Source organism: Sphaeramia orbicularis, chromosome 12, assembly GCF_902148855.1.
Source record: "Sphaeramia orbicularis chromosome 12, fSphaOr1.1, whole genome shotgun sequence".
In the NCBI taxonomy this organism is placed as follows: domain Eukaryota; kingdom Metazoa; phylum Chordata; class Actinopteri; order Kurtiformes; family Apogonidae; genus Sphaeramia; species Sphaeramia orbicularis.
In genome coordinates this window covers 3339270-3360518 of record NC_043968.1, presented here as the reverse complement: position 1 = coordinate 3360518, position 21249 = coordinate 3339270, and the positions used below count along the sequence as shown (strand labels likewise).

General features: G+C 37.5%; 1 protein-coding gene across 1 annotated transcript in view; it reads left to right on the top strand.

Annotated features, from left to right (window-relative positions):
• Nucleotides 1-21249, top strand: part of c6.2 (complement component 6, duplicate 2) — a 32820-nt gene that overhangs the window by 4332 nt on the left and 7239 nt on the right. Inside the window, exons 4-15 of the mRNA XM_030150728.1 lie at nucleotides 1542-1686; nucleotides 3766-3907; nucleotides 4728-4866; nucleotides 8543-8740; nucleotides 11572-11815; nucleotides 13018-13140; nucleotides 13219-13385; nucleotides 15222-15447; nucleotides 17276-17444; nucleotides 19347-19458; nucleotides 19540-19672; nucleotides 20915-21109. Of these exons, the coding sequence (XP_030006588.1) occupies nucleotides 1542-1686; nucleotides 3766-3907; nucleotides 4728-4866; nucleotides 8543-8740; nucleotides 11572-11815; nucleotides 13018-13140; nucleotides 13219-13385; nucleotides 15222-15447; nucleotides 17276-17444; nucleotides 19347-19458; nucleotides 19540-19672; nucleotides 20915-21109 (1993 nt within the window). The remainder of the gene's footprint in view (nucleotides 1-1541; nucleotides 1687-3765; nucleotides 3908-4727; nucleotides 4867-8542; nucleotides 8741-11571; nucleotides 11816-13017; nucleotides 13141-13218; nucleotides 13386-15221; nucleotides 15448-17275; nucleotides 17445-19346; nucleotides 19459-19539; nucleotides 19673-20914; nucleotides 21110-21249) is intronic.

Here is a 21249-nt window from a genome sequence, read left to right as displayed (position 1 = left end):
GTGTGGTTTACTGATGATGAACTGGGTTATATATGTTTATAAGTGGTTTATATATGTTTCTGTCTGCTTTAACTGCTGGTTAGCTGGTTTATAATATGTTTGTATCTGCTTTAACTGCTGGTTAGCTGGTTTATATATGTTTCTGTCTGCTTTAACTGCTGGTTAGCTGGTTTATAATATGTTTATATCTGCTTTAACTGCTGGTTAGCTGGTTTATATATGTTTCTGTCTGCTTTAACTGCTGGTTAGCTGGTTTATAATATGTTCATATCTGCTTTAACTGCTGGTTAGCTGGTTTATATATGTTTCTATCTGCTTTAACTGCTGGTTAGCTGGTATATATATGTTTTTATCTGCTTTAACTGCTGGTTAGCTGGTTTATAATATGTTTGTATCTGCTTTAACTGCTGGTTAGCTGGTTTATATATGTTTCTATCTGCTTTAACTGCTGGTTAGCTGGTTTATATATGTTTCTATCTGCTTTAACTGCTGGTTAGCTGGTTATATATGTTTCTATCTGGTTTAACTGCTGGCTGCTTTGTGCATCTCCTCTCATGCTTTGCACATCTTCGCATTGTTTCACGTAAGTGACGTTGTGTATGGATTGCACCCCCCCCTCGACCTGCTATAGGGAATTTATACATTGTACGGTACATTGTGTCTCTGCTCAGTCCATGAGCCGCCCTAACCCGACCCCTAAATAAAGTGTCCAGGGTAACCCATATCCACGCCTCACTAATTTCTTTGAATAGGATGATGAGGAAGATAAAATATATGAAATAACTAAAACTAATACTAAAACTAAACTAAACTAAACTAAAACTAAGCATTCAGAAAAAAATGATAACTAATAAAAACTAACAAACCTGCTCTAAAAACTAATTAAAACTAACTGAATAAGAGAAAAAAAAGTCAAAACTAATTAAAACTAAACTATAATTAAAAATCCAAAACTATTATAACCTTGCTGCTGGCGCTGCGTGGCTGCAGCCAATTACCTCTAGCCTATTTAAGGCTTTGGTTTGCAGCCATGCAGCACTGGTCCATTTCTCCTCACTCCTTTCCATAGCCCGGACATTTATCCATATTCATCCACGGACTCTGATTCAGGTTTTGTATGTTGTTTTTTTTATGGACTCTGCCTTAGTTTTGGTGTTAGGTTTTTCATTGTGTTGTTTTCATTTTTGTTAAATAAACTTGTTATTTTTTTCCCTTCAGTTCCGTGCATTTGAGTCCTCTCATTTCCCCTTTGTGACAGATATAGCACATTTAATCTGAGGCAGATCATTTATAAAAACATTGTAGACCAGAGTTATGGATAATTAATTTAATAGATAAAGATGAAATAATCTATCAGTCTGATGCGGATCATTTCTAACACAGTAACTACTAACCTGAATCCTTCCCAACACCGGTCAATTTTGTGATATAATGTTACGCTGATGACTTCTAATTCTATACATAACGTCTGTTTGTTCATGTGTTTGGTTTTTAATGTGACTGACGTAAAAGTGACCCGGTGCGTTGTCATGTTTCCTCAGTTTCGGACTAGCTCTGTGCAGCGTCCGTCTCAGTTTGAAGGAGCGTCATGCAATGAGGACCTGACGGAGGAGAGGCCCTGCCATCCATCTACTGAGTGTAGGCTACCGCCCGTGGACTGCAAGGATGACTTCCAGTGTGACAATGGTGAGTTAGCATCTTTACATCAACCAGACTGTCAACATATCACCTCAACAGCTGTTTTTCTATTTGGTCACCACCATGTTGGCTTTTTGGAACTGGAGGTGAGCATATTTGGACAAAAGGGGTGGAGCTGCAAGAGCACAAGGGGTCATGGGTTACTACTAAAGCTACTACTGTGCAATAAAGTGGAACCTGTAAAGAACAACTACACTGGAGGTGTCTGTCAGAACAAAATGGGTTTTTAAATAAACAGAAGCATCAAAAACAGACATTAGTCTCTTTTCCATTGGACGTATGCGTGAAACTTTACCGATATTTACTAAATGTCAATAAACAGAGGTGCGTAAAGTTGGTTTTTCCATTAAATCACAAATGGGATGATTTGTTTATTTATTATCACGTGATGACACGAGAAGTCATTCCATAAACATGGTGACGAACGTAAATAATGTGTTGATTTACAGATATAGTCATTATTATTATACCCTCTATATATATTACCCCTCTATCTCGTACTAAACTAAAAAATGATTGGGTTTCCTGGTGTGTCCACACATACTGCACCATGTTTCTTTAAAACTCTTCTTCTTCACTTGTTGTAACATCTGTCAACATCTGTTTTATTTATTCACATGACTCTAGTTGCAGAAAAAGGTCTTTCCATTGCAGTTTTGTGTGATGTACCATTCGCGCTTCGCCCAAAAAACCACCTCTTGCCAACGCAAAAACTTTTAATTGAAAAACGAGAGTTTTGGTGAAATTGTCGTTTTTCCATTAGGTTAGTTTTTATACGCAAGTTATATTCACGCAATTTGAGGGTCGATGGAAAAGTGACTACTGATGCTTCTGCTGGACCTGAGATCCGATTAACAAACATAAAAGTTAAAGATGGACCATCATTAGACCAGGGGTGCCAAACATACGGCCCATGGGCCAAAGGGTCCCATTCTTCCTGTGGAATGAATGTGAGAAATGTAAAAATTACAATGAAGATATGAACCCTCTAAGTGCCAAAGTCACAATATTGTAACAAGTAACATGACTGAATGAAAGAGCTTTTTGAAACCTTGATATCAAAATTGAATATTAAAGGTGCTGGAGACTTTTGTCACCAATTTTTCATCAGATCTGTCAAACCTCAGTCATATCCTCAGTATCATGAATCTGTCAGTCTGTCTGTCATTACTCACCTGAATCTCTTGCATTAAAGTGAACAGTTTCTTAGTGAGTTTCTTTCAAAACTCTGCACTGCAACTCTTACTTTAACATGTGTGTGTTTATATATTTTTGGGTTTTATGTGTTGTTTTCTCACTTGCTGTTTTTAATAACCTTTTACATGTTTCTTTTATAATGTTTTAAATGTGTTTCTTTTTCCTTGTCGTTGTATTTCAGTGTCCTGTGTGAAGCACCTTGAATTGTCTTGTTGCTGAACTGTGCTATACAAATAAACTTGCCTTGCCTTAGTGTCATCCACCAGAAACAAACCATATGTTTACAAACGGAGTCGGGAGATAACTCGGGCGTCTTCAGAATTTTGTTGCGACATGCTGTGTGGGAAAGGGAGGTTCGCGCAGCCACCTGACAGCGGCAGCGGCAGGGCCACCCTATGATATTAACAGAAACGGCTGGAGGAATATGCATAGAGGGAAGGGAGCTCCTGCCGTTTCTGCGTCGTGTCTGTTCCAGCTGCTGCTGTCAGGCGGCTGTGTGAGCCTTCGCTTCCCACAATGCATGTCACGACAAAATTCCGGAGATGCCCGAGTTCCCTCCTGGCTCTATTTGTAAACACATGGTTTGTTTCTGGTGGATGGAACTAAGAAACTGTTCACTGTAATGCAGATTCATGATACTGAGGATATGACTGAGGTTTGACAGATCTGATGGAAAATTGGTCACCAAAGTCTCCTATACCTTTAAAAACACACACACACACACACACACACACACACACACACACACACACACACACACACACACCCACACCCACACCCACACACACAAACCTCAGGCACCTAGAGGGTTAACAATCAAGGATGTCAAAATATGCTTTTAATGTTTAATATTTTTTAATTTCATCGCAGGACGATGCATCGACTCGACGCTGACGTGCAACCGACAGAACGACTGTTTAGATAACTCAGATGAGAGGGACTGCACCGAATATAAAACTGTATGTCCCACCGAGAGGAGAGTGGCCCCGGGGGTCGATCTGGTGGGAAACGGGTAAGGTCAAAGGTCACTGCTGAGCTTTACTCTCTTTCCTCTTAGACCTAAATATCCATATGAACTTTAAATATCCCTTGTCTTCCATCAAACTAACTAAAACGTATAAAAATTATGGATAAAATTCCCTTCGTTTTCATCTTTGTCAATGTTGGATTGATATGAAACCGATTTATTTCCCTCAAGCAATTTTAGCTGCTGGCACCATATGATATTTATCGGTCTGTCACTTCTCGTCACTTGTGGTTTCCAGTCGTCTTCTGGTCCCCACTCTACCTGGAAACATGGAGTCTAAAGTTGGGAGAAAGCAGCAGAGTCCTGTCTGGGATTTATTTGAATACAACGGTGAAGAAGAGAAAAGATATGACAAAACTAAAACTAAACTAAAACTAAGCAATTAAAAAATTATGAAGACTAATAAAAACTAGCAAACCTGCTGTAAAAACTAATTAAAACTAACTGAATTAGAGAAAAAAAGTCAAAACTAAATAAAACTAAACTATAATAACTATAATAAATAAAACTAAACTATAATAACTATAATAAATAAAACTAAACTATAATAACCTATTATAACCTTGGTAAGCACACAATACAGTTTCAGTTAGTTTTTTTTTTCTTTTAATTCTAGTTTTTATTTATTTCATTTCATGAAAATGTTTTTTCAATTCTAGTTTTCGTCATTTCGTTAGTTTTCGTTAACGATAATAACCTTGTTCACAACTTCATCCCATGAGCCGGACTGGACTCTTTGGTGGGCCGTATGTTTGACCCCCCTGGTCTAAACCCCCCGGTTGATCCATCCTGTCCTTTTCTGCAGGTTCGATGCTGTAGCGGAGGAGCCTCGAGGAGCCGTGTTGGACAACATGTTCATGGGAGGAGAGTGCATCATCCGCAGGCCGCCCAGTTTACTGCTGTACCACCGAGTGGCCCACAACTTCAACACCTTCAACATCACAGTGAGAAAGAGGGGTGGGGGGGAATGTTTTAAAATGTTTAAAGTCTGAATGCATTTTCCTCTCCATTATAACCCCCCCCCCCCCCCCCCATCCACCCCAGAGGGTAGTGGTTTATAGCTATACCAGGAATTCTGTCCATCTGTCTGTCTGTCCTAGGTTTGTGTCTGTCCCATTTCTTGGACACTATTCACCTGATTCTGTTCTTTTTTTTTTTTTTTTTTACTTAAACTTTGATTGTTTTTTTACAGAAGCGTATTGCATTCACACAAAAAATAAAAATAAGTAAAAAAAAAATTGCTCTGTTTTTCGGAATTAACAAGATACTGTTTTCTGAAAAAATTCAAATTCAGCTCTGTTTTTCTGAATTAACATGATGATCATCTCATAAAAATAGAGCCGAATTTTTACTTTTTCAGAAAACAGTATCTTGTTAATTCAGAAATTCAGAAAAACAGAGCCGAACTTTTTTAAACTTATTTTTTCCTCGTAATTATGAGATAATTATCTCACTAATTCACAAAAACAGAGCCAATTTTTTTTTTGTGTGAATGCAATAAGCTTCCATAGTTTTTCAACAAACCAAAAAAAAAGAGGCCAATGCTTTGACCTACATATCAATTTAGATACCTGTACAAAGTGCGTAGAAAATACTACTACTACTACGACTACTACTACTACTACTACTACTAATAATAATAATAATAATAAGAGAAGAAAATAAATAAATAGAAAAAGTAAATTACAATGAGAGAAGGATCCCCTGATTCTTTTCAAATTTCACACATGTTCTTTATCATGAGAAGAGGTTCAGTGCACAGTTTAATGGCTGAATTTCAATTTTGGGGATTTTATATTTTTGAACATTTCAACTTAGACAATTGTTATCTATTATTTTGTAAATTTTATTATTTGCTTTTGCTCATTTTGTTCATTGTATTCATTTGCTTGTTCTTGTTCATTTCTTAACCTTTTTTTGTTCAGTTTCCTTTATTTTGTTGCTTATTTCATTCTTTTTTTACTTCACTTTAGTACATGTTTTCCATTTTTAAAAAAATGTTATTTATTATTTTGCAGGTTTTTTTTTTTTTTTTAAATATATTTTTCATTTTATTTATTCTTTAATACATATACTGAACACAAACCTAATGAGTCCATCCACTGTCATTGATCCAACTCCATGGGTTTTATTGGTGAATCAATGTTGTAGAAGATGACGGTGTTTCCATGGTAACTACGGAGCCTCTGAACGTCCACACGGGTCATATCTGATGACCATGAAAAGATGAAGAACTGTATTTTACACCAATTATTGACATGTATTGACAGAATTAGTGGATCAACAGGTGTTAAACAGTTCAGATCAGTAGATGCGTTTGGTTTTCAGCTGTTTAGGTCTTTGAGGGTTAAACTGACTGGAACTAGGATTCCATTCCATTCATAAGTAATATTATAATGATGAGCCACAGTAAAAATGACTAAATAATAATAATGAAACATAAACATATCTATGGTTATTGTGTAAAAAAAAAAAAAAAGTGTAATTATCTGTCATTCCACAGATTTTATACCAATTATTTCCGTGTATTGACAGGATTTTAGATCAGATTCTTTGGGTGTTTGAGGGTTCAGAAAAGCAGAAGGTACACAGTAAAATCGCCAGTGTTTATGTAACACTTAAAGAGTTAATTTTAACACTACGTCAGTGAACATACGGTCCCTATCTACGAAGTGTAAAATTTACACTGAACATAGAGTTACATTTCCAGAGTCAACTTTACTCTAGTCAGAGTTGATATTTTACACTACACTACACTAATCAATCTAGTCCAGTGGTTCTTAACCTTGTTGGAGGTACTGAACCCCACCAGTTTCATATGCGCATTCACCGAACCCTTCTTTATTAAAAAATAAAATATGATTTTTTTCAAATTCAAGACACCGGCATATGTTTTACTGGTGCACAAAATGAAGCGTGCATTAACATCACTGTGTTCAAAGAACAAAACCAATACAGTGCATGAACTCACAACAAATTCCATACCTTTTCACAAAGACATGACCTTTTTTAGTACTACCACACTGAAATGGTTTTAATTTTTAACCTTATGTATTCCAATAATGAACTTATTGTATTTATGCTATTTATCATTTTTAACATTTTTAACATTTTAACACACACCCATCACCTAATTTCCATCAGGCTACAATAATAATGAATATTTACTGCAAATCAGTGTGACTTCTGCTGTTGTGTACATGTATGTGTAGGCCGTCAGGTCAACCCGGTTTTCGTTTCATCTCGCTCCGAACTTTCCGAACCACGCAATTTTGACATAAAAAAAAGATAATTGCATGTAGTGTATCAAAAAACAAGCTCTCGTTATACTCCTTCAGTATTTTTGTGATCGTTGTTTTATTATGGCACTAGCTCGGCTTTAGCGTAATACAATTTCTCCATCCGCGATGGTGCGTCGGTCATCACATGATTGTAACTGACCAGTGCGGTGACCGAAAAATGTAAACAAACGCTACACATGGCTGCCTTCGTGATTAACAGGAAGTAGCAAAAGTCATAACAACGATGTGGAAAATACTCAAATAATTCATCGTCACACGAGTGGAAGAGATTATAAACACTTCCGGATGTGTCGTAGTGCTATAAGCAACAACAATACACCGCGTATATTGGATGTCAATCAGAGAAAGAGTCTCCGAAGCTGTTTGTTTACATACATGGACCTAGCCCGACACACACACCCGACTAATGAGTTGAATGTGTGTCTTGACCTCCGCCGAACCCCTGAGACTGACTCACCGAACCCCTAGGGTTCGATCGAACCCAGGTTAAGAACCACTGATCTAGTCAATCAAGTTTTACACTATGTGAGAAGTAACACCCATAGTGTTAGTCACATTCAACACTGAAGAGTTAAGTGTTAAGAAATAACTTTTCCAGTGTTAAACCTACTTAACGCTACATGTTGATAAATAAATTACTCCAAAGAGTGTTGATTTTTAACTGCCTCCTACCAGTGTTACATATGATGTACTACAGTCCCAGTGTCTGCAGGGGCCAAAAAAAGTTACTATCATTTCTGGACCCAATTTATTCCAAGTAAAAATGAAATATTGCAATTAAAAGAAAACATAAAATGACATGTAAAATGAAAGCCGCCGACCCAATATCACGTCATCCATTTGAAATTCGGTATTTGAAAACACGTACCTAACAGTGACAATGACGACATAACTATATTCTTGCGCACAGATTCTGCTTGGATGGAATAACAAAAGCAAGAGTTTATTTACACAAACTTACAAACGCAGTTCTTCGATGGCAATGCCACAGTCCAACTTCTCACTCAGTTTGAGCACAGAGGTTGGTGGGCGGGGCTTTTCAGAGTCATTATTTTTTAACACTGAAAGATATCTTGCTCTTATCGGTGTTGAATTAACTTTGAGAGAGTCCATTTACTTTAACACTGAATATATGACACTGACAGTGTAAAACCTCTGTTAACTCCAATTATTTTCACCAACACCAGAAGTTATCTTGTTAAATTTTACTCCGTTCATTGTTGGAATAACTCCGAAAGAATTAAAATACTTTGACACTGCATTTTTTACACTGGCAAATTTACTGTGTACAGGTTCTTACTGTTCTTTGGTGGTTCAGGTGGGGGTTCTGGAGGACTTCAGCACCGATCCGCAGCCGCTGCAAACCGAGTCCATCGATTTGAAGACCAGCAGTTCTACCAAAGGCCCAGACGAACGCCACAGCAGCAGCTCCTTCTTCCCTATTTTCTACAGCTCAAAACAATCGAGGACGTTCTCCAGCTCCAACACCGAAGCTGTGGAAGCTTCCAAGACAATGGTGAGGCAGAACCAAGGTCATAACAGTTTGAGATTTTTCATTATAGTTTAGTTTTATTTTAGTTTGGACGTTTTTTTTTTTCTCTAATTCAGTCAGTTTTGGTTCGTTTTTAGAGCAGGTTTGCAAGTTTTTATTAGTTTTAGCTTTTTTCTACACGCTTAGTTTTAGTTTTTTCATATCTTTTCTCTTCTTCTCTGTCGTCGTATTCAAATAAATCCCAGACAGGACTCTGCTGCTTTCTCCAAACTTTAGTCTCCATGTTTCCAGGTAGAGTGGGGACGAGAAACCGACTGTAAACGACAAGTGGCGGACTCTGAAGTGAAATAAATCGATTTCATATCAATCTGACACTGACAAAGATGAAAACGAATTTTATCCATCATTTTTATACGTTTTAGTTAGTTTTGGAAACACACAATACAGTTTCTTTTTTTTTTTTTTAATAGTTTTTTCTTTTAATTATAGTTTTTTATTCACTTCAGTTAACATAAATATTTTTTCTTTTTCTTTTTTTCTTTTGTTTTTATTGGAAAAGGAGCAAGATATCTCATCATTACCATTCATACATAGGATATCTATTAGAGTCCTTTTTGTATTTCTTATTTTATACACACAAAAGTGTCAAACAGAAAAAAAACAACTAACATATGAACTGAGTGCTTACAGTTTTGGTACTTCTCACTTAAAAAAAAAAATGAAAATCACAGCTTTCAATACCTCTGGGTTCTTTAAACATTACACATGTTTAGGCAAAAGTAAAACATAAGTAAAAAATAAAGACAGGGAGATTATAAAGAAGAAATTTTTTGAGGAGTGATACAAATTCTGGGCGGTTAGAGGATACAAACTTCATCCATTTGTCCCAAATATGGTCAAATTTATCCCTCTGGATTCTGATAGAGTAAGTCAATTTTTCCATTTTGAAAATTTGCAAGACGGTCTCGTACCAGTCTTCTAACGTTGGTGGAGTTGGCTTTAACTACCTTCTTGTAATAGATTTCTTGCTGGCTGCTAAAAGCGCCTGTAATAATTTTGTATCCTCCCTCCGTTCTAGTACGGAGACATCACCAAGATATAGATTTACAAAATTATAACGTAAATATTTTTTCAATTCTAGTTTTCGTCATTTCTTTAGTTTTCGTTGATGATTTTTTAAAAATTTATTTATTTCATACACGCAAAGAAACAAAACAAAACGAAGCAAATTAAGATAAAAACAAAATAACATGTAAGTGAAAAGAATCTATCTTCAAGTACATGCAAGTCTAAATTTTGCAAAAGGAGTAGGAAGAAGTATAACCTTATTTAACCTAACCCCTCAAGTGCTTTTACACCTTTATCACTAACTTAATACAACAGTCAAACAATACATTTTTCCTAATTTTAGCATCAAACCACAACTAATCCATAATGCAGTAACTGAATTATACACAACAATCTGATCATGGCAGTACAGTCATACAAACAGACTCAACAATTCAACCATTTTCTTCAATAATTACAGCAGATTCATCAATACAACATCATCCATAAACAAACAAAAAGCCCTTATTGTCATTATTAAATACTGGACCTCACAAGAATCAATTCTTTATATCTTTTTTAAACTGAATTATGTTTAATATTTGTTTTATCTCCACACACAGTTTGACTCCACAGATGGTGATACAGAAACTTTTTAACACAGTGCGTACCACGGGTGTTAGAAAATATCAGTTCTGCAATATATCGTGATATTTCATTTCACAATACTGTATCGATATTAAAAAGTACTGTATCAATATTTTTAGGTATTTATTCAAATGCAGATATGGTGGAGGTTCATTTTTGTTCTTTGGTTTTCTTTATTGTTTATATCTTGTTTACTTTAACACTGTTTTATTAAATCCTAAAAGCACTTTTTACTGAGAGGCAGATGTTAGTTCCTTTGTTGAGACTGAACTAAAATAATGTTCTGATGTTAGTTCTGAACGAATAGAATCTGAACATTTGAACAGGATCTGAAACTGTAATGTCTGTAAAACAGAATTTCAGTTTGAACACAGGAACATTTTGTGATATAGCATCAGATCCTGTTGTGATCAAATAAAAATGTGCTTCATATTTGTGCAGATTTCTGGTGTAATTCAATTCTTCTGGGAAATAATAATTTTTTAAAAAAGAAACGAACAAAAAATTGCCTTTTTAAAAGTATCATGATTTACTGTATATCGTATCGTGATCCTAGTATTGGGATTTGTATCGTATCACCAGATTGTTGCCAATACACAGCCCTAGTGCGTACTTTATGAATCTTTAAATTTAACTTTCCCCTTAAATCATAGCCTCCCTCTCACATTTCTTAAATATATCCCGGCAGTAATTTATTCTTTGCTTTATACATTATTTGAATAGTATATATATATATATATGTATATATATAGTAGATCTGTATCTGTCTTGGCAGAGGTCTGCGCTCTCCGAGTACTTTTCTCGTTTGTTTTTTTTTACCTCCACTAAGTGTAATGGCGGAGGTTATGTTTTCATCGGGGTTCGTTTGTCTGTTAGCAAGATAACTCAAAAAGTTATGGACGGATTTTCAGGAAATTAACAAATTATTCAATTTTCGTGGTGATTGGGGGGGGGGGTTGTTTGTTTGTCTGTCTTTTAGCAAGACAGCTCAAAAAGTTATGGAAGGATTTGGATAAAATTTTCAGGAAATGTGATACTGGCACAAGGAAGAAATGATTCAATTTTGGTGGTGATGGGGTGGGGGGGTGATCTGCCTTGGTGGAGGTCTGTGCTCTCTGAGTGCTTTTCTAGTTTCCTTCTTTTCTTCTGGGTCTCTGCAGGACTCTCAGTTTTTCCGGGTGCACCAGGTTCTGCCGGTGTCCACGTTCTCGGTGAAGGACCCGGTGGACCTGGTCCTGTCGGGGCCGTTCCTCCAGTTCCTCCAGGCTCTTCCTCTGCAGTACGACTACGCCCTCTACAGGGACGTCTTCCGGCTCTTCGGGACCCACTACTACAGCTCGGGGACCCTGGGGGGCCACTACGACCTGCTGTACCAGTACAGCCGAGAGGAGCTGAGGAGCTCTGGTACCACAGCGCCCCCTACTGCACCCTCACATTAATTAGACTCATTGCTTTGTGACAGTCAGTCAAATCTGTGCACTTTTCTGCTGTTTCTTAAATGTTTTGCACATTGAGGCTGCGAACTGCATGGGATCAGATTATTATAGAGGTGATTTCTCACAGACTGCAGTGGAAGCTCAGCTTCCCCTAAAATGACTCAAATTAAATGGTTAAATCTGTTCGGTTGTGTTGACATTTCATTGACTCCAAATGTGTTAGAACACGTTCATCTCACAGACGAGTTCGTTCAGAATCAGCTTTATCACAAACCATCAGACTGGATGTTGTTCACTTCTCCTCCATTCCCGTGTCTGTATTTTCTCCTCCATCTCTGCTCAGTGCATTTGTCCGTAGACACTCAGCATCCATGCACTTCAATGGGACTGAGTGGAACTGGTTTTTTCACTGACTCTAAACTGCACGGTAATTGGATAAATGCCACGATGTTGTCCCGCCCCCGGACGCTCAGCGTCTCTGGGGGTGAATGGAGCTGTGGGCGGAGCTTGGCTGGGCTGGACACTGGGCTTCCACGTGCTGATTGGAGGATCAGTCCAAAGGCTGAATCCCGTTTGATTGACAGCTGTTTTCAGATCTGCTCCTTCACTGACACAGTTCAGTTTAATACCGTCACACATTCTGCTGGGAAATCAGATAAATCACTACGAAATTACTCGTTCATTTCTTGCACTGTAAATAAAACCCACTCATTGTACTTCCTTGTTTCAATTTAACATAATTTCAATGTTTTCTTGTTTCAGTTATAATTTAATCATTTGTTGTTCAAGTTTAATATCGTTTTGTAGATAGTTAAATCAGTCATTCTGTTGGCTAGGTCGGAGTGAACTAACTATGTAGCACAGGTGCACACGATGGCAGACAATGCTAATGGAACAGAGGGCTGTATTTCTGTTTAAATAAGTTGACAATTTTTTTGATGTAAGTCGACAATGAGCTTCCCCTGTCTGACAGACGAGCAGCCACCACTGGATTATTAAAATGATCTGTTAACTGTCATGTAAACAGACTCAATGATTAATACTAGAGGTTTTTTTCCTCCATAAATGGCTGGTGTACAGACGCTGTAAATTTAACCAAAACAAAATCTAGTGATGGTTTTGTCGGGATGTTGTCGACTCCAGATGAACATGTTGTCGTTCCATCTGAAGGTCAAAGTAAAGAACACATCAGAGGCTGCCTGGCACGAGAGACCAGCTGGAGCATCGTCCTGTACAGCCAGCACAGCAGCGCCACCCGCTGCTCAGACGACACCGTCACAGAGAAACACCAAGGTGCCCCCTCACCCTCCACCCAGACTCCACCCTCACTTTGTTCTGAACGTTCCGCTCATCCCGTCTGCTCGGCCGCAGGTTCGTACATCCGGGCGGCGCAGAAGTCCTTCTCCATGGTGAGAGGAGGTCGGACCAGGGAGGCGGCGGCTCTGGCCTGGGAGAGGCAGGGCCCGGCTCCGGACCGGACCTCCTACAGGAACTGGGCCAAGTCCGTCATCGAAAACCCGGCTGTGGTCGACTACAAGGTTAGACAAACACTGAAGGATCCAAAGCAGTAGGAACAAAGTGGTGCCGGGCACAACAAACAACAAACCAAAAGCCTGTAGACTAGTTTGGCATCGATCCAATATGTCATCATGTCTGTGTGTGTGTGTGTGTGTGTGTGTGTGTGTGTGTGTGTGTGTGTGTGTGTGTGTGTGTGTGTGCTGATCAAGGTTAGAATAGTTTGGGATTTTTCATTATACTGTATTATATAGTACGTATATCATAGTATATATAGTATATTATATATAGTATATATAGTATATCATTATAGTATGTTATTTTATTATTTTGTGACTATGATTTTAAATGTTCTACCTGTAAATTTCTAAAGTATTTTTCCTGCTCTGACTGTAAATAATAATTTTCTACCACAACTAACCATCTACTTTCATCACCTCTGACTGAGGAAGAAAAATCTATTGTTAAACTTGAAGGAAACTTACTTTTTTACACAGAAACAAAGAGAAAAATGAGAAGTTGTCGTTATTTATAAGCATAATTTAATATAAATTTCTCACATTTGGTGTCATTATTTATTGGTTATTACGCTATTATTTATTTTACTTGAGATCATATTGGTCTGAATGTGGAACCTGAACTAAAATGACTTTAACATCCTTGATCGTTTATATTTTCAGTGTAATTTTTGTATTTCACAACCAAGGTTCTAATAGTTTTGGATTTTTCATTATAGTTTAGTTTTATTTAGTTTTGATTTTTTTTTTCTCTAATTCAGTTAGTTTGAATTTGTTTTTAGAGCAGGTTTGATAGTTTTTATTAGTTTTCATTTTTTCTAAATGCTCAGTTTTAGTTTTTTTCATATTTTTTCTCTTCTTCTCTGTTGTCGTATTCAAATAAATCCCAGACAGGACTCTGCTGCTTTCTCCCAACTTTAGTCTCCATGTTTCCAGGTAGAGTGGGGACCAGAAACCGACTCTGAACGACAAGTGACGAGAAGTGATGGACCGTGAAGTTCTGTGCAGTGCCACTAGCTAAAATTGCAAGAGCGAAATAAATCACTTTCGTATCAATCCGACATTGACAAAGATGAAAACTAAGGGAATTTTATCCATAATTTTTATCCGTTTTAGTTAGTTTTGTAAACACACAATACAATTTCAGTTATCGTTTTTTTCTTTAATTATAGTTTTTATTTATTTCTATTAACGAAAATGTTTTTTCAATTCTAGTTTTCGCCATTTCGTTAGTTTTCAGTAACGATAATAACCTTGGTGCTGATGTCAGCGTATGAAATGCTTCTATATATGTGCTGAGTTTGAAGTAAATTGAAATTGATGTTTTAATAGACGTGTGAAATCTCACTCATTATAAGTAAAGAGGAGAAAAAAGGGTTTTAAACTAGAAAAGCACTCAAAAAACATAGACCACTGCCAAGGCCAATCTTATGATCAGATTTTATGTAACATTTACAACAAGTACTGTCTGTTTTTCAGGATATTATTATTATTAAAGAAAAAGAAGTCAAAGCCCGCTTCAGTTCGACATCAGATTAACGGATGAAAAATTTAAAGATGGACCAGATCAGTCATTAGAAGGTCCAAATAAAACAGACGAAATCGGGAAGAATCGTAAAAGAAAACCTAGACAGAAGTTCAATTTAAGTCCAAGTGGCTTTTTAGAGCAGCATCTAGTGGCCGTCAGTGGTATTACATCTTTAAAATCTGTCCTAGCCTCTTGGAACAGTCCACAAATTACAGATGTACAGCAGAAGAAAATAAGTTTGTTACTGTTTTGGTACAAATGCGCTGTGAGCATCAGTGATGTTTCAATAATGATAAAACTGTGCGGTTCTTCAGCTCCTGCCCATCGTGGACCTGGTCCGGAGAATCCCCTGTGCCGTCACAAAGAGGAGGCACCTGAAGAGGGCGCTGCAGCAGTACCTGGAGGAGTTCGACACCTGTAAATGTGCACCCTGCCCCAACAACGCCAGGCCTGTTCTGAGCGGCACCGAGTGCAAATGCATCTGTCAGACCGGGACGTTCGGCGCCAACTGCGAGAGGCGAGCGCCGGACTTCACCTCAGGTACCCGAGAACCACAGGAACCAGCAGCTTTTCCCTTCTTGTACTTTAAGGACCTGGTTTTCTGCTAAAACGGCTATGGCACAGGTGTCAAATATGCGGCCTGAGGGCCAAAACCGGCCCCCCAAAGGGTCCAATCTGGCCCCTGAGATGAATTTGTGATTGGCAAAAATTACACTGATGATATTAACAGTCAAGGATGTTCAAATAATTTTAGGTCAGTTCAACCTAAAGTGGGTCAGACCAGTAAAATACTATCATAATAACCTATAAATAATGAAAACTGCAAAAAAAAAAAAAAGAAAATTACACAAAAATGTTTACATTTACAGGATAGCCTTTTACAAACAAAATATGAATAACCACAAATGTCTTAGTAGAAGTATGTGGAATTGTACCAGTATTCTGCCTCTTACTAAATGTTTTGTGTATTTGTAGATCCACTGTGATCTTTAAAACCCCTTCAGCCCTATCAGCCCGAAAAAATTATATTAATATTCATCTACTATAAAAGTACAATAAATCAGGACAATGGATGTTTTTTTTCAACTTTTGCTCAAAGCTTAGACCCTAATGTTTATAAAAGTACATCAAAAGTGTATTTTAGTGCAAACTTTAATGTTCAAACATGATTTTTAATCATTGTGGGGTGAAATATACGCTATTAAAAAATCTCTGACACGAACAATTAATTTATGCATATCATCGTCAATCCAGCCGAAAAAAAGCAGGTGAGGATAAAAAATTCTAATTTCTCTTTTAGTTTGTTCCAGTTTACTCAGGCAGAGTAATAGATACAATATTTTAGACAATGGGAATAGATTCTGTGAGGTCTGTAAATGTCCATAGACACCAAGAACATCCATATGAACCTTATTATTATAAGTATTATAAGTAATTCTTCATTTACTTTGGGTATGTCTTTTTAGGTGTTTTTCCCCTGAAAATATGGTCAGGGTTAAACAGGTTAATTTGTGATGCACACGTATAAATGATAAACTAAGGCGTAATATTGTTAAAATTGCAATTATTTTTCTGAAGAATTTCCAGGTTCATATTTGTTCATGTTATGTTCAAGTACAATTTGTAGATGAAAACATTTTAACCCATAAGGACCCAGTGTGACATTTGCGGCATTTCCCGAATTAACTTTTCTTTATATTTAATTGTCCTTAAGTGGTTTATCACAATTTATTGTAATATTATATTCTGTGTCTTGTTTTTTTTCAATAACAATCTGGTATTTCCCAGCGTTAATTTACTAATCATGTAGATGTTCATGAAAGCTCACAGTAAAGTTGAGCGTTACTCAATCAAAAATAGAGAAAACTGAAGAAAAAGTGACTTTTTCAGCAAAATCTATCATTAACTGAACATGAACCAAGTGTCTCCATCCACTGTCATTGATCAGACTCAACTGGTTTTACTGTTGAATCTATGTTGTAGAAAATGATGGTGTTTCTATGTTCTACTATGGAGCCTCTGAACATCCAAATGGGTCATATCTGATGACCATGAAAAGATGACAAACTGCATTTTACACAAATTATATACATGGATGAGTGGATCAACAGGTATTTAACATTTTGTATCAGTAGATGATTTTGGTAGATGGTGGATATTTGGGTCTTTATGGGTTAATTACAGAATTAGACTTTTTTCACTCAAAAACATCGAGAAAACTTTGGAGTCGACATTATTTATCAGCTCTTATCCTATTACTTATATTATTTCACTGGTCCGGCCCACTTTAAATCCTATTAGGCTGAATGTGGACCCTGAACTAAAATGACTTTGGGGTTCTGACTTGTTTGGTGTGTGATTTCCACAGAGCAGGTGGATGGTTCCTGGAGCTGTTGGGGGCCGTGGAGTCGCTGCGAAGCTTCCATGAAGAGGCGGAGGATGAGGAGGTGTGATAACCCCGCCCCCCTCAGAGGAGGCCACGCCTGTGAGGGCCCCAGCCGCCAGGAAGAGCCCTGCTACATTTCCATCTTTGAAAGGTAAGAGCAGCCTGGTGTGACGACAGGCCGCTACCTGTGGTTCTTTAAGTTGAGTAAGAACACTCACTTGTCTTATCAGAGGACAAGGCCCTGAACGCAACATGAGCTACTTGGTAACAGGCGGCGCTGCTTCACTACCTCTGAACCAAGGTTATTATTGTTAACGAAAACTAACGAAATGATGAAAACTAGAATTGTAAAAACATTTTCGTTAACTGAAATAAATAAAAACTAGAATTAAAAGAAAAACCAATAACTGACTGAAACTGTGTTGTGTGCTTAAAAACTAAAACGTATAAAAATTATGGATAAAATTCCCTTAATTTTCGTCTTTGTCAATGTCGGATTGATATGAAATCAATTTATTTTAACTGCTGGCACCATACGACACCTAACAGTTCGTCACTTCTCGTCACTTGTGGCTTCCAGTCGTCTTCTGGTCCCCACTCTACCTGGAAACATGGAGACTAAAGTCAGGATAAAGCAGCAGAGTCCTGTCTGGGATTCATTTGAATACGATGGTGAAAAGATAAAAGATATAAAGAAACTAAAACTAAACTAAAACTAAGCATTAAGAAAATAACGAAAATGAATAAAAACTAGCAAACCTGCTCTAAAAACGAATTAAAACTGAATTAGAGAAAAAAAGTCCAAACTAAATAAAACTAAACTGTAATGAAAAATCCAAAACTATTAGAACCTTGCTGTGAACAGACCTTATTTCTACTTATTTCATATCGCTCATCTTCACTGCAGATTGGTAACGACTTAAATTGTCGGAGACAAATGTCTTCATGTGCTGTGTGACAACTGTCAGAATCATGTTCTTAAGATTCACCTGAAATTATTCTGGTCAAAATCAACACTGAAATTCACTGTAATAGTTTTATAATCCCCATTTTCTTAATTTCTCACACTTATGGCCAAACAGTGTTTGATGAAGTGAGGAGCTTCACCTTTGACCTCTGGACACCAAAAGTGACGCACTTCATCCTAGCGTCCAAGTGACTGTCTTTACGGAATCCGACTATAATGGACGTTCTGTGTCCCGGTGTTGCAGCACGGGAGGGCGTACGGGTGCAATGCCGCTGTTGCACCATGGGAGGGCGCAATGCACGTTGCGACAAAATTCCTCAGATGCCCGAGTTCCCTCCCGGCTCTGTTTGCAAACACATGGTTTGTTTCTGGTGGATGGAACTAAGAAACTGTTCACTGTAATGAAAGAGATTCATCTGAGTAATGACAGACAGACTTACAAGGCAAGGCAAGTTTATTTGTATAGCACATTTCAGCAACAAGGCAATTCAAGGTGCTTCACACAGGACATTGAAATTAAAGAAACAAAAAGAAACACATTTAAAAACATTATAAAAGAAACATGTAAAAGGTGATTAAAAACAGCAAGTAAGAAAACAACACATAAAATCAAAGGAAAATAAAATAGAATAAAATAAAATAAAAATAAAAACACACACATATTAAAGTAAAAGTTGCAGTGCAGAGTTTCAAAGAGAATATAAAATTTAAAAAGTCAAAAGCCTTTTAGTCAAAGGCAGCAGTGAACAGGTGAGTCTTTAACCTGGGCTTAAAAGAACTCAGACTCTCAGCAGACCTGATATTTTCTGGTAGTTTGTTCCAGATATATGGAGCATAGAAACTGAACGCTGATTCTCCATGTTTAGTTCTGACTTTGGGAACACAGAGCAGACCTGCACCAGATGACCTGAGTGGTCTGGATGGTTCACAGGTTCATGATACTGAGGATATGACTGAGGTGTGACAGATCTGATGAAAAACTGGTCACAAAAGTCTCCCACACCTTTAAGGATCGTCATCTGCCGAGGACACATCGGTACAGGTCGTCTCTGGGTTTACGTCGTCGGTTCTTCTTTTCTTTTCCAGACAGGCGACTTGTGACAACGACGACGACTTCACGGTGGGTTGGCGAGATGAGCTTCCTCCTGGCGTTCAGGGCTGTTTGAGACCACCCAGACCCGACAACAGCTTCCTCACAGTAGGAACTGACTCGTTTAGTCAAAGTCACGTGACATGAAGCTGTCTGCGACCTTTGTTAAGTTTTCTTCGTCTTTAACAGAAATCGAAACAGTATTATGACTTTGGTGAAGACGAGGAGTTCCAGTGCTTCACTGGGTTTGAGCTGGAGGGTTTCCAGTTCATCAACTGCCTTCCTGACGGGACCTGGACTCAACCCCAGGGACGCTGTACCCGTGAGTCTGTCCTCCACTGGACTACAACCTGTAGTGCAGGGGTGTCCAACTCATTTTAGTTCAGGGGCCACATTCAGCCCAGGTTGATCTCAAGTGGGCCAAACCATTAAAATAATAGCATAAAAACCTATAAATAATGACAACTCCAAGTTTTTTTCTGCATTTCAGTGCAATAAAAAACATTAAATTATGAAAATATTTACAATTACAAAGTATCCTTTCACAAAAAAGATGCAAATAATTACAATTACGACAATATCTTTCTTCAAACATACGAAAAATGTGGAATTGAGAGACCGATGAGATAATTCAACTAGTTTCACAAGCTTACTCTAAGCCAGTGGTTCCCAACCTTTTTTGGCTCGTGACCCCATTTTAACATCTGGAATTTCTGGCGACCCCAGACATTCAAAACAGAGACTTTTTTTTGCTAAAATTAATTTGTTTTTGATCATGTAATTCGACCTCAAGCGGGCCGAACCATTAAAAAAATAGGACAAAAACCTATAAATAATGACAACTCCAAGTTTTTATCTGCATTTCAGTGCAATAAAAAACATTAAATTATGAAAATATTTACACTTACAAACTATCCTTTCACTAAAAAGATGCAAATAATAATAATAATAATAATAATAATAATAATAATAATAATAATAATAATAATGAGATGCAAATAAAAATGTAATTTCTTTTTTTTTTTTTTTTTTTTAAAAAAAGCACAATTTTAACAATAATATGCCTCAACTTATCACTTGTACATGTCGATTACACACAGTGTTACACAAACTTTTGGTAAGAGGCATAATATTGAAATTTGGAAGTTTGGAATGTGGAACTAAAATAAGAAAAACGTCGAACAATATTATGTGTCAACTTATGAACACAACTTACAAATCGGATCTAAAAAGCCACAAAACATTCAGTAACAGCCAGGATATTGTTCAAATTGTACTTCATTTTCATGTTGTTCACATTTTATTGTAAGGGTTATTAGACTATTTTTTTTACTTTAGATCACACTGGGCTAAAACCAGTTCAACACCCTCGACTGTTAATATCTTCAGTGTAATTTTAACACTCCATAAAATCATGCCGCAGGTCAGATTGGATCCTTTGGAGGGCCGGTTTTGGTCCACGGGCCGCATGTTTGACACCTGTGCTCTAGTGTTTTCCCATTGAATTCACAGCTGGGACGGACTCGTGTCTTCGGGTGATAACTGCGTCCTCCTGTCGCTGTAGGAAGGCTGTGTCTTCCTCCAGAGACCCCTGACGGGATGACCCTGTTCCCCGACCGAGACCTGTACCGGGTAGGCCAGTCCGTGGGTCTGAACTGTGACCAGGCCGGCCTGGCTCCGCTGCCTCGAGGGTTCTACACCTGTGGGAACAGTCTGACCTGGGAGCCGCCGTTACCTGGCAACTTACGATGCACTGACGGTAAAGTTATGACATGGGCTCATTTTGTACGGAGGACTGAACCTGCCATATTAAAAAATATATACAGAAATATAAAAATGGCTTGATAAGTTCATTTCTGTACCATTTATTTATCTATTTTGTCATTATTTATATTTTTC